Genomic DNA, 13,389 nt, shown 5'->3' with positions numbered 1-13,389 from the left:
CAGCCAGACCAACTACTAATTGGAAAGGTTTGTTTCTCATGCAGTTTTGTTTCCTTGCTTTATGTACCGCTTGGTCCGGATTGTCCTCGGAAGAGATGCAAGCCACAGACAGCACATTCAAAGGCCTGTTATAAGCTGTCCTCAGAGGCACAGTGGGGCTCTATTCCAAACCTTTTGCTGCTCTCTCCTCCTACACCTGCGTACGTTTGTGTCTGTGCGTGCATTTTTCTTAAGGCATGTCAAACTTGATGGAGTATTAGGGCCATATGGCAGCAGTTCAGCAACCAAGCAGGCACAGCAAACTCTCAGTGTGCAACTGATATTAAAGGACTCCCTGAGCATATCCAGCAGAGTCCCGTGACAATAACTGTGTGCCGTATATGGTGCTTAACAATGGCAAGTAGATCCAAATGATCTGACATGGGCAAGGGTGGGAGCTGAAAAACCCAGCAAGGCACTTCACGGCTGTAGATCCCAGCATTTTTGGCAGCTGTGTCACAGACTGTCTTCGAGGTGCTGTGCCACTGAGCCAAGTTGGAAGCTGAACTTACAGCACGGTATACGATCATAACCTCTATTTTTAATACTATTGTCGCTATCTTTTTCAGTAACCTAGACAACAGCAAAAAACTCAGTTCTTCCCAGTTTCAGAGCACTGTTAGAATAGTTTGAACTACTGTTCAAACTGAAGTCAGTGGCAAAGCACTTACTAAATGGGTTGGGAATAGAATCAGTCCCTGTTCAAATGACATTTCAGTTAAAGGGACTTAACATTTTCTAGGATATTTAACTCTGCAAAGCTTACATGCCTTTGCAAGAGGCTATCACTTTAAAATCCTGGCTAAAAATATTTGCTGTATCTGAAGTCAGATGAATAAATCCTCCCTACTGTTGGGTACACAGTGTGGCAGAGTACAATACAACTGCAAATTTATTTGTTAGAAACTGTACATCTGTTATGATTTACGCTTGCCAAAATATAATTCTTTATGGCAACAATTGTTTCATGGTGCTTAAAGTTTTTCACCTCTGTGCCAGGAATCTCATATGGGATAATTCCATGACCTTGGAATCCAACAGATACATTCCACATCTGTCTAGTCTGGGAAAGCCTGAGTTTGTTGTGTGAAAAGCATAGTGGGAAAATAAGACCTGGAAATATCTGAAAATACAGAAGCTGCAGGGTTACTTCTTTTTTCTTTTTTAATTAACAGTTTCAAGTGCAGTAAATCAATTTCACAAAAGTGATTATTTTGTTTTTTCAAGGACACAAGCATTTCGGTTCCCATATGCAAATTAAAAAATATGGTAAAACATTAAAATAATTGTATCTCTGGAAAAAAAATCAGTTTTTAAATATTAGAACTAAATCTTGATGGAGACTGCTTATGATTCAAATGAAAAATGAAGCATACAACTTACTGCAAGCAAACATCTTGCTGGTGCCTATGAAGATATAGGATGGCAGAAAAACGGCAGTTGTCCTGGAATCTCAGGGATATACTTTTGTCACTAGATTTTTAACAAAAAATAAATCACACACAGCTTTCTGAGCCAGGTTTCCTGTGGCTCTCCCTTGTGTACATTTTCTGTTATTCTAATAATTTGGCTGAGCTCCTGCTGCAGCCATTCCCTCCATGGCGCACTGTAGTATTTTCATGCACACAGCCTGCACCTCAAATAACCTGTACCCTACTCTGATCTGTGCAACACTGGAGGCAGGAGAGAAATGTCAGGAAAAAAAGGTTATCCTAAGAAAAAAGGGAAAAAGATGCATGTGCTTGCTTGACAGAAAGATGAGACTAAATATTCTTGTTCATGCTAACCAGAATGATATTCCTGGTTTAAATCAGGAACTGCTTTTCTGATCATCATCCAGCCTGGAAGTCTCCCTTTCAAAATGAAGTTTAACGATTGCACTTCAGTTTGCAACTCCTGAAGGCGTCAATTCATCAGCAGGCTATGTCATTCTGCAGGACCAACATACTTAGAGAGTTGGCATCGCAAAGCCATGTCACAGAGGAAGGTAGTATTGCAGGCTAACCAAGAACGAGCAATTCATTTATCAAGTTCATACAGAACTCTGCTAAAAATTTTAAATCCATGTGAGTCTTAGAGAACCTTTTTTAATAGAGGTCACAAGATCCCACTTGGAACCAGTATTTGTGATGCTCATGATCTCTGTGAGTGCACCAAATCTTTATAAACTGGCAACTGATTTTTCTAAGGCATGTCATGGACAACTATCATTTATAATAAATTAGCATCTTGTCCAAAAATTCTGCTGCAAAGTTTAGCTCTGTACTATTGGACACAGCGTTCTGGTGCTACATGAAATGGTTTTTGTGTATATCGCAGCCAAACAAATTGGCAACATTTGTACAGTGTTTTGGATTATAAGGTCACAAACATCAAAAAATATGTGAAAGAAGCTAATGACTTTTCAACGTATTGTGACAACAAACTAGCCAAAATTACTTTCAACCAAAGTTTGCAAAATAATGTGTTCCTGGCGGCTCACATCACCTCTCCTGCAGAAAAGTTTAACATCAAAGATGTAAACTCCTGTGCAATCGGGTTTAAAATATGAACCTTGAAATACGTCTGAGCAGGCGTAAATACTACTGCCACCTAAAAAATAGTTCATACTGGATATTCATTCTTTAATGCAGAAAAATATAGGCAATTTCAAAAGTGAGAAATCATGCTAGACTTAAAGTGGAAAGGTGAGGTGGGCAGATTCTTTATGATTAAGCAGCATGCAGTGCTAATACTTTTCTACCCACTCAAGTCATAACAGCTGTTCCTTCAAAAGAGGGAAAATAAAGGCTGTTGGTAATTCTTAAGCAAGCTGCCAATTTTCCACATGGGATTTGATGGCTAAGAAAATCAGGTTTTCCTGTAGTCTCAAGCTGCTGCAAGGAGTAACAGGACATCTAGTAACCCTAGTAGAAATAAAAAATCTTTATATCCAAAGAAGAGTTATATTTTCTAAATTCTTCTTATATACGAAACATCTTATTAATGAAAAAACTCCCTACCTAATATCTAGTCTCTTTGTTTTTCAGGCACTCTTTTATTGTTTTGAAGCAGTACTGCTTGTCACATATTTAAAGACTGTGATATGCAGGTGCAGTTCTTCGCACTGACAATTTTGTGAGCATTAGAAGAGAAACTAGGTTCATAGATCAAATACGTATTTCAGTGCCAGCATCCAACACTCAAGAAGGAAAAAAAGAATGGAATTTTAAGTGTCAGATGTTGATTATGAACCACATTTTGGCTGCCCTGGATAGAGGCGCCTGCCCAAAAATTCACAGATAAAGAGAAAGCAAAGGAAAACCTATTGGCCTCTAAGTCATTTGGAATGGGTGTTGTACAAGCCCTTTACATTGTTTTAGTGGGGCACGGTCTCTGTCTTCCTAAATCAGAACATACCACTCTGGTCATGGCTTGGAACCACAAGAAGTTTTCTACAGACATACAACTGGATCCCAAACACAGTGTTATCATCTTCATTCCACTGATTTGACCTGCTTTGTCCCACAGTGAGGGACTCGGTTTATCTAGTAGCCCTTGTGCCACCACTGCCTTGCTGCTGGTCACGCAACATCTGGCTTGGGATTTGCGCTTGAACTGTCACCACACAAAGCAAAAAAGCCATATGCTGATCACTCCCAGACGATATATTTGTGTATGAACACTCAGAGCTGGTACTGAAAAACATATGCCCAAAGCTCCTAACTCAATACATATACAATCATACACTAATGCTTCCTTGTTATCCTTACTCTGAGCTTCTATCAGCCCTTTTTATAACTTGTTGTATCACAGTGTCTACGTATTTGTGTAAAACACAGAGGATTCAAATATTTATGTCAGAAGAGGGAGGAAAAATCCCATCAACATCTGTTTGCAGAAGTGACATGGTGGAACTGAAGTGTCACATAATCTCCCCAAAAGATGTCATTATTTTCAGCTGCCTGACAGATCCGTCTGCCTGTGTAAGAGTAAACAAGAATATGGCTCAGTCATTTGGACTGAGTTTAAGGCCAAACAAAGGAACAAATGATCCACTTTCAGATCAGGTCTCCTGCTACAGTCTACAAATGTTCACTTGTGATTTGCCCTGTAAGTAGTGCCTTTGGGAACAATGATCAATGCACTGCGTAGCTAGCCAGCCTTGTTAAACGTATTGGCTATTTGGAACAAAAATATCTCAGGGAGAAAACAAACCTTCAAACAGCAAGTACACTAGACACCCCTCCAAATTCCTGAATGTCTTCAATTTTCCTGGAGATCAGGGATCGTCCCACTCACTTCATACATTTCCACAGGACCAGGGATTGACCTCATTTGAATTTTGAGTAATTCTCTTGATTTGAGTGGAGTTACTTCAGATTTATGATGAAGGGAAAGTGATTAAACTGAGACCAAATGACTTTAATATAAAGCCTTGATCTTTACCAGGAAAAGACGCAGTTTTTCATGAAGCCAAACTTACCTCTGTAATAATGAAAAAGTCATCTCCAGGCTCTCCCTGCACGACAATCTTTTCTCCATCTTCAAACTGGACAGGTTCCAGTGCATCAGCCACTGTCAGACGTTCCCATTTGTCCAGGGACTCTAAAATATTGAAGATCATAAAACTTTATTATAAAAAGACCCTAACTTTGGCTGAAGATTCCTATTTAAACTGGCAGCTCTGATATGCCTGGTTCTGTTATAAAAGAAATATCATTTCTTTCATCCAAGCATTTTGCATGAACCTCCAGTTGGAAAGATGAATGTATTTATTCATTGTATCTTAGAACTTGTAATCTTAAAAACTGGACAGGAAAAGTTGGCTACAGTTCCCTAAGCCTGGGATCTCTAGTGACCTGATGCTGCAGTGAACTAGAGCAGCCTAGGAGCTGTTCTAATATACCGGTGACCGGGAGACCTGAGAGGGATACCTCTTACCGCGTCCCACACCAGGTGTCAGAACAAGTCCTACTCCCTTTTTGTTAAGAGTTAACTCTCAGCCTGTTCGATAAGCGCTGCTGAGGTGCCAGTCCAAGAGAAGACTCTTCCACCAAGGTTGAAATCACTCGCCATCGAAGGTAAGAGCTAACTCATCTCAGCGCAAGTGGCAATCAGAGCAGTCATCATATGGCTGTATAAAAGTCGCGCCTCTGTTTCATTTGCAATATTGGCCAGTAGAACTGCAGTTAAAGTGCATGAGCTGTTTTTCTTTTCATTTCCGCATTTAGACAGAAAATGCTATAAAACTTCAAAGTAAATTTCCATAAGAAAATATTAACTGTTTTATGAATAATGGAACGAATGAAGCCTGGTTTCCTTTGGCTTTGTGTCCTTTTCACCTACCTGCAGCAACCACAAATCTCCTGTGATACCCACATGGCAAAATATAGTCTGTGCTGTAGCTAGTCCAGGGCTGCTCACTGACCAGTTGGCATCTTCCCACTGCATCATCTAATGGATGAATTCTACCTGTTCTTCCCCCGGGGACAGGAGAGGTGCTAATCTGTATCTCTCTCTCCTACCCATCTGCATGAGAATTCAAGACAATGACTTATATTTGAACTTCTGTCCCTTTATCAGATTTGACTGAAAGAAGCAAACGGTTTAAAAGATACTAGAAGAAACAGATAACACAACGGCATAACCTTCACTGCCTTAAGAGGTTGGGCTAAAAATTCATGTGCTACTCCGCTGAATCTTACTTATCTTATTATGAATTTCTGAACAACTGTAAGTCAAGAGACTGCTGACATCAAGACTGGATTTGGCCTGCTCTCTCAAGCTCTATTTTTCTCTTCCTGTTCCAAAACAGTACTTAGAAGTCTTGTGGGGAGGTAAAGAGGTTGTTATTTAAAATTTAAAAAGCCTTTTGGCTGAACTCTAAAGTGTGCACTGGATCTAACAAAACTAGATCAAAGTGATCAATGTCCTAATGGTAAGTCGCCTGACACACATACATCTTCTTATCTTTATGCTATTTTCTGTTGCTTTTTGGAAAATAATTTTTTCTAGTATTTTCTCACCTGCAATCACTAATGCACTTTCCCAGTACATGTGTGGTCTTTGCTGCAGAAATAGTAGTACCAAACACCAAGCCCATAAGAAACATATTGTAAATGCAGCATTCAAAAAGTGCACTGATTGACTAAAAATATGCATACAACTTTTATACAGATTAGATTAGGCTTTCTCTTTTTTTTTTTAAGAGCTCGGTAACTATCAACGAAAATAAAGAGTCTCTTCAAACTTCTTCTTCAGTTGGCTTTGTGAAAAATTCAAAGCTAATTCTAGCTCCAGTCACGAAATGTCTCTCTTTTGTCTAAATGAATTGTACCACTACAAATACTTTGGTTAATGGTTCTTGCAAACAGAGCATTATATAGAAGATATTACATGACAAAATTCTTAGTTTTAGTTTTAGAGTTGCAGAGTTAAAGCTTTAGTTTTAGTTGCAGAGTTAAAGACTAAATAAAGTAAACCATACATTTTTTGTAATTTCTAAATTGTATATACTGATTCATAGCTTTACATTTAATTAAGCTCCAGAGGAAAGACTTTAAAGGGTTAATTTTTTCATATTTTGTTAGATACACTGCAAATAGTGATTGATATCTAAAAAATTCTTATATTAGAAAATATTACTTTTACAATTTTATAGCTAACTATAGACATTTGGTAGGCCTAGAAAAAATATATAAGAAACAGGTAGAGGTTTATTCATCAAAAAATCACTAAGTTCTCATTATATTAAGGTATGAAATGAAGTTAATTTCTCAGTACTACGTTGAGATCGCTAAAATACCTTTCAGTTTGCCAGCTGTAATCTACTTTTCAGGCATGTGAAATATATCCTTAAACATTTCACTTAAATTCTCAACCTTCCTGAAATGATGCATTATATTGTTTTCTGTACTTAAAAAAGGCTCAAATCTGAAGTCTTTACTCCGTTTTTACTGAGATTAAAAACCCACACTATAAACTAGGATATAATTACATTGCAAACTGCATGTTTAAGGACGCTCATCTCTGAATAACCTTTCTACTCTGAAATTGTTTTGAGATGTCTCATTATTGTAATTGCTTCTCATTAGTGCAGGTGCAGAGATCCTTTTTTTCTTTAAATACTTCTTGTAATTTGGTATAATTTGTGCTCTTCATTTAGGAAGATTTAAATTAGGCATAAAAGACAGCATTTAAATGATGAAAATTTCATTATTAAGTGAGCAACATACTTGACCTTACTTTTAGCATACAAACATAACTGAAAATGTGATGCATGGCACCTCTCAGGAGGTCAAGTATATTTTCACCAAGACTCTTGTATTTTTATATTTGAGGCACATAAGCCGAAATGCTAGAGGAATACCATAAATAAGAAAATAAAATTGTTTAAATAGAAATATAAAGACTTTAATTATATAGCAAATTATAACTGTTTTTCAAAAATAGCCCAAGTAGAAACATGATGCATTTCCTACAGAATCAACATTTCATTTTACTGGCTAACACTGTCCTCCTTATTAGAAGTTTTTGTTCTCCTAATGGTGATTGATTGGTCAGGCATTATGGGTTTGTTGTTTTTCCTACTGAAGGCCATCAAGAACATGTCCAAATTTCGTGGCTATCACATTAATCAAAGGGAAACAAAATCTAAGGACAAGAAGCTAAACAGATGTGTTAAGAATGTGAGACAGGGGCTGTAAAAGACACAGGAGAAAAAAATTCAGTCCATTTTGATTTGTGAGGTTAGCTTGCTTAACACACACAAATACAGTATTCTTGCAGGAAAAAGCTTCTCAGTTGTCACCTGGAAGGATGTAACTGCATTTTATGACCAATTCGTATCTCTCTGTACTCTATTATCTTCTACCCATATGTGATTTTTACTCAGCGTCAGCTACTGAAAAGTTACCCATGCGTGCCTGCTCGGGTATGTCAGGAAAGATTTGCCTTTCAAATAAATGGATGGTGCATATTAAGGAAGGAGAAAAACAACTCCTAAAAAGGGCCCTTTACACTCTCATTCCTTAGCAAATGATGCAACTGTGAGATCTTCTGTTTGACCACTGCTTTCATCATCCCATCAAAGACCAAAATCCATCCAGCCAACATGTATAACAGAGGAACTAACACGCAAGTCCAAAGGGCAACTGACCCAAAATGGAGACCTTGCTCAGGAATTCTTCATACATCTTCCGCTTCCTCAGTGTGCTGCCCTGTTATTGAAGGAGAGAGAGAAAGAAGGTGGAACATTATACAAAGTATTTTTGTGATTTCTTCCTACAGCTGCTCTCTTTTTTTTCCCCCCCTTCCAAATCTTAAGCATAGCCAGTATAAACAGCCTAAGGCAAATGTTTCCCCATAAAATGTCTGGGCAAGTTGTAGTCCTGATAAGCAGAAGGAATCAAATTCAACCCTGGTGTAATTTCACTGACTTCACTGGTGTTACTGGACACCAAGGATGAATTGTGTCCATTATTTACAGACACTCATTTTAAAGCCAGAGCTTCATCAATTAACTGTTTAGCTAATTCAATATATATCTTGTTACCAATGAGGCCCTACTAGAAGGGAATTTACAATTACAAAGTAGGATAAAACTTAAAATGTCCCCCTCAAGGGTCCCATTCTTTTAGATTTAAACCTTTTTAACGCTAGAAGTGTTTGTGTGTATGCAAGTGTTTATATTTTGTACAGCACTGTATATATTGCTACTGCTAAGCAACCTATTCATATTATTATTGTAATATGATTTAAGCAATTTGGAGCACACAATCCATCCACATACGCATAGCCACCAGCACAGTCATTCCTAATCTAGTAACACCTTTTGAGTGATAGATAACTGAGAAAAAGTACGCTCGCATAGTGTTTGATGCCTACAGAAAGAAACTGTATGCAGCCATCCCCAAAAGCACTCTTTGAAGGAGACTGAGTTATGAATAAATACAGTGCAATTTTACCAATACAAACATAACTCATCCTTAACTCCTGCTGCCGCAACACAAATAACTTGAAAAGAAAACCTCCCTGGGGGGACCAAAGAGGGATCCTTGCTGCTCCCATGTGGTTTATGCCGTGCAGTTAGGTGACAGCCCACAGCACTTCTGCCTGGGGAGATCCTGTCGAAGGTTGCCTGGTGCCTGCTAGTCAAACTTAAAAAGCAGGAGCACGGCATAAAGATGATACACTCATCTTTGGTAGAAAGGGGAAATGAAGATGACATTTACTTACAGCCTGGGCAGACAAGACAGAAGCAAACGTCAGTGTCTGCCAGAGACAAAAAACACTTGCAGTTCACCCTCCACTGTCAAGGTAACAGAAAGGCTAGAAGTACAAAAACGGGCAAGGCTACTGCATTCAAGTGCAGTGATATAACTAAGAAGTAAACTCCGTCCCTCTTCCTATGTGCACTGTTCAGGTGGGGCCTGATCTAGTGACCACCAAAGAAATGGGACTCTTTCCACCAGATTCAACAGGCGTTGGCTTCAGCTTCTAACAGCATCAGCAGAGGCTGCCAGGCACTCTCCTCTGGGGGCTGCTATCGTTTGCACTTCCCCCTAGGCTACCTCTGCTCCCAAACAGTCCCAGCACTGGCAGAAGCTGCCACTCTGCCCAGGTATCTCTGAATCAGAAGCAGCACCAGCTACCGAGGTCTCCCCCTCTGCACCCCTTTCATAATTTCCAAGTGTGACGATGACTCTTCGCCTCCCAGAGATAGCATCGGTAACCCCTGTCTGACCTCGCTGTCTGACAAACCGGGTTCTCAACCTCGGAGGCCCCGAGAGCATTTGAAATGCCAGAAAGGAAAAATGAACTTCAAACGGAGGAGGCTCTGTGAGCCACGCCAAATCCTGACAGCTCACTCTGAGACAAAGAATGGAAAACTGGACCCGGTGCAGTTGCTGCTCTCCTCCCTACAATCCAGAGTGGAAACCAGACCAGCAAAATTGACAGCTGTGGAAAACCAGATTGGCGGTTTAGTTTGGTGGGCTGGGACACACAGGGACAGATGTGGAAAATGCTTTTAAAATGACTGTGGACACAGATGAATTTTAAGAAGCAGTAATCAGTTGCCATAAGTGTTGCCTGACCACAGCTTTGAGTATTTAGAGAAGCAGACGAGAACGGGGAAGGTAAGAATCCTAGGCCTCCTGGCCGGCCTGGAGAGCCAGAGCTCGTCACTTCCTACAGGAAAACGGGTGTGTTAGCTCTTGGCTAAACTAGGCCAGTGTAACGTGACGGAATCGACAGTGAAGACTAGTACGAAAGCTGAACTGAAATGGAAGGAATTAATTAAATGTCCTATTATCATTATATGCATGATGATAGTATCTAGAACCTTAGCTACGGTTGGGACTCCACTTAATGCACAGATTCACTGTCTCAAACATCCCATGTCTCAAAAAGATACCACAGACCAAGGTAAGTGAGGACAAATGCCCTGATGAAAGATATATGGAAAGTCTAAGGAAGAACTGGTGACTGAGAGGTAAGGATTGCATTTCCCAGCGTTTGCACTGAAACCCAACGTGGCTTGACTGATGGCTCCCAGAGCCAAGCTACAAGAGGGCTCCATCCAACCTCCCATCGCTCCAGGAGGACACCAACAGCAGCTGCCAGGGTGGCATGAGCACCTGGCCGCACACCTCCAGCTAACGGTGCCCAGACATGCAACCAAGCTGCCTCTGCATTCTCACAGCATACCAGGGTGCATCGCATTGGTGCAACTTTTTTTCCAGAAAGAAAGAGTTTGGATCACCCTCACACACTCACAAGGGCTAGAGCATTGCTTTGTGTTCACATTAGTTCATTTTCTTGCTATAACTATCATAAGCGCAGTGAGGGGAAGCAATTTAGAGAGAACACTGCTCTAATACAAGTGAAAAAACCCAGCAGTAGAAATCTTACAAACAACCAAAGCATATTTTTATTTCCAGTGGTATTAACAACCTTGCTTCCACATGAAATAGGGAGAGAGCACATTTTGATCAGCCTAACATTCCCTCCTATGTGCTTAATGTCACCTCAGACTCCTGATTTACTTTTTACTGTTGCTTTATTTGGTCTAGTCACCTCACCCAGGCCATGAGTATGAAGACTATCATAGTGTCCTCTATCACCCTTCAAGTCATTTCCACAGAAGAGCCAACCGGTATGCTCAGTGGGACATGTGTGAAGTCTGGTCTTATGGTTCTAGACCATCTTTATGGTCTAGAAAATCAGACAGTAATGAAATCTGCAGACTGGGAGATATTAAGAAAGCTTGCCAGGACAGGAAAATAACAAAAAAGGACCTAGAGACGTTAGAAAAGGGAGTAGAAAATAACAAAATCAGCTCCTGTTTGGAAAATACAGCTAAGAGATATAAAGGAAAAAAAAATCCAAAGCACAGATATCTGATGAAAGGAAGAAGACTAGAAACTTGCAAAGCTGAAGAGATTTACAGGCAGTAGGTGAGACCTGGTTTGCAACATCCTGCTGCAACTAGAATACGGCCAAGGCAATTTTGGTCTCTATACTCAAAAACATCAAGAGAGAGTGAAGTTCACAGGCCTCATCTCCATGGCTCTCAAGTGAGCGCACCTCAAGTGCTGCTCTCTGCCTGGGCAACTCCAGAAAAGCACCCCCAAACTGAACAGGGCCTGACGATCTACTAAAGCACTTGGGGAGAGCTGATAAGGAAGGAGCAAAGCAATTTCAGCCTGTAGAGTTTAGCTTAGCACTGGGATGATAGGTATGTCATGTTCATAGCTAGTGTGATTTGTTGTGAGAGTTTTAAGTAGACAGTGATAATCACCTATGGATACATCACAGAAAGAAAGGATAATTTAGTATAGCATAACTTGACATAACTCAGAGTAATAGGAGAAACTTAAGAACATGTAATTTAAGATGAATATCAAATAAGTTTTCTCAACTTAAGATTTGTTCTCTTGCAGAAGTTTCCCAAGGGAAGCAGTAGAAATCTTGCTGCTTGAGCCAGATAAAAACAATAGTAAGTGTACAAGAATAATTTTGTATTGGCAGGGCTCTTGATGGCATGTTCTAAAAAGTCTTTATTATTTCTGCTTTTTCTAGCCTATTAATACCTCCTTATTTCAATTGTCTCTGCTTCTCCCTCTCCCCACTTTCCTTTGTTCACCTTCTCGCCAGTTCTGAGCTGTCATGCACAAGCTCAGCTTCTTAAAGATAGTGGTTCCCATTAACAGTGAAGAGTCATTAATATGAGGAGTCATTAAATCCTAAACCACAATGTTCCTCCCAGAAACAGTCACAAGGAGAAACGAGACCATTTGTTTGCCAAATCTACCCAGAAAAGAGCTCAAAGCCATGTTTAGGAGCGCTTAAAATGTGGCAAGCCCTAAGCTTAGCTTAAGCAATACACAGGCTGTGAAATATGAATGCTACAGAGACTGCAACAGATCTTGTTGAACAGGACCAATCTCTTTTCCGTGAGTTTAGAGTGGTGCATCTATTTTTCCAGCTGTCCCTCCTTTACTTCCTCTGTTTTCTTCCACTCTTTCTTCTCATTCCTCCAGTCTGGTCTCTCTCTCTCTTCCCCTCTGCTCGCCTCTTTGCTTTGCCCCTCCAGCCTTCCTATTGTCTTCTCTCACGCTCCCTCTTTTTTGACTGTCCAGATGGGCTGGCTGGAGTTGATTGGGTCTTTCCTAGAAACCTCCGCCTTTAGCAAGAAGCCAAACAAATGGCTACCGAAAGGCAAAGCATGGCTCAAGTTTCAAATAAAAGAGTTATGCTGGCAGGTATGCAGCTGGCAGGAAGTGCCGGAATGGCCTTCTGGACTGCTCCAGCTCCCTCTAATCCCTGGGTAAACCCGATATTGAATGATGCTTAGAATGTACATTCTTACGGGAGCATGAAAAAAGAGAGTTACTGAAACAATGCATACTGGCCACATGAAAACAAAATACCCTGCAAGACCCCAGTGCTATATTGCACAGATGTGAGTTGGAATGCAGGCTTTGGATTTGCTTTATGTTTTGGCCACCATGCAACCTATGTATTATGGAAACATGAAGTCCTTCTGACTTCACTTTGCCTGAGTAGTAAAAAGCACTTGTTGAAGAACTTGTTCTCAGATTCAAAGCTGTGAAAGGATGGTAAAATAAAGCCAAAAAAGCATAAACAAAATCAGATATAACAGTAGGGACTGACTAACCTCGATTAGTCCTTATTTATATCCCAATAATACAACTCACTTTCTATAAGCAAAGTTGGCCTGCCCTGCTTCATACCAAGCACATGAATTAAAGTCCTGAAAAAAAAGGCTGATGTTGTGTACATCATATCAAAGGTCGGAAGGTACAGCTGACAAAACAGCTAATGCTGGATGGTTACTCTGGA

The 13,389-nt window shown here is 40.1% G+C and overlaps 1 protein-coding gene across 2 annotated transcripts in view; it reads right to left on the bottom strand.

Moving 5' to 3' along the window:
- PRKAR1B (protein kinase cAMP-dependent type I regulatory subunit beta) overlaps window positions 1–13,389 on the bottom strand; it is a 106,667-nt gene that overhangs the window by 16,645 nt on the left and 76,633 nt on the right. For both annotated transcript variants that reach the window (XM_068909058.1, XM_068909057.1), the window contains exons 8-9: window positions 8,180–8,240; window positions 4,505–4,626 (exon numbers count right to left, since the gene is read on the bottom strand). In XM_068909058.1, the coding sequence (XP_068765159.1) occupies window positions 4,505–4,626; window positions 8,180–8,240 (183 nt within the window). The remainder of the gene's footprint in view (window positions 1–4,504; window positions 4,627–8,179; window positions 8,241–13,389) is intronic.

Source organism: Struthio camelus, chromosome 15 (assembly GCF_040807025.1).
Source record: "Struthio camelus isolate bStrCam1 chromosome 15, bStrCam1.hap1, whole genome shotgun sequence".
NCBI classification, from domain to species: Eukaryota; Metazoa; Chordata; class Aves; order Struthioniformes; family Struthionidae; genus Struthio; species Struthio camelus.
Note: the sequence above shows the minus strand (reverse complement) of the source record. Positions and strands in the feature narration are given on the sequence as shown.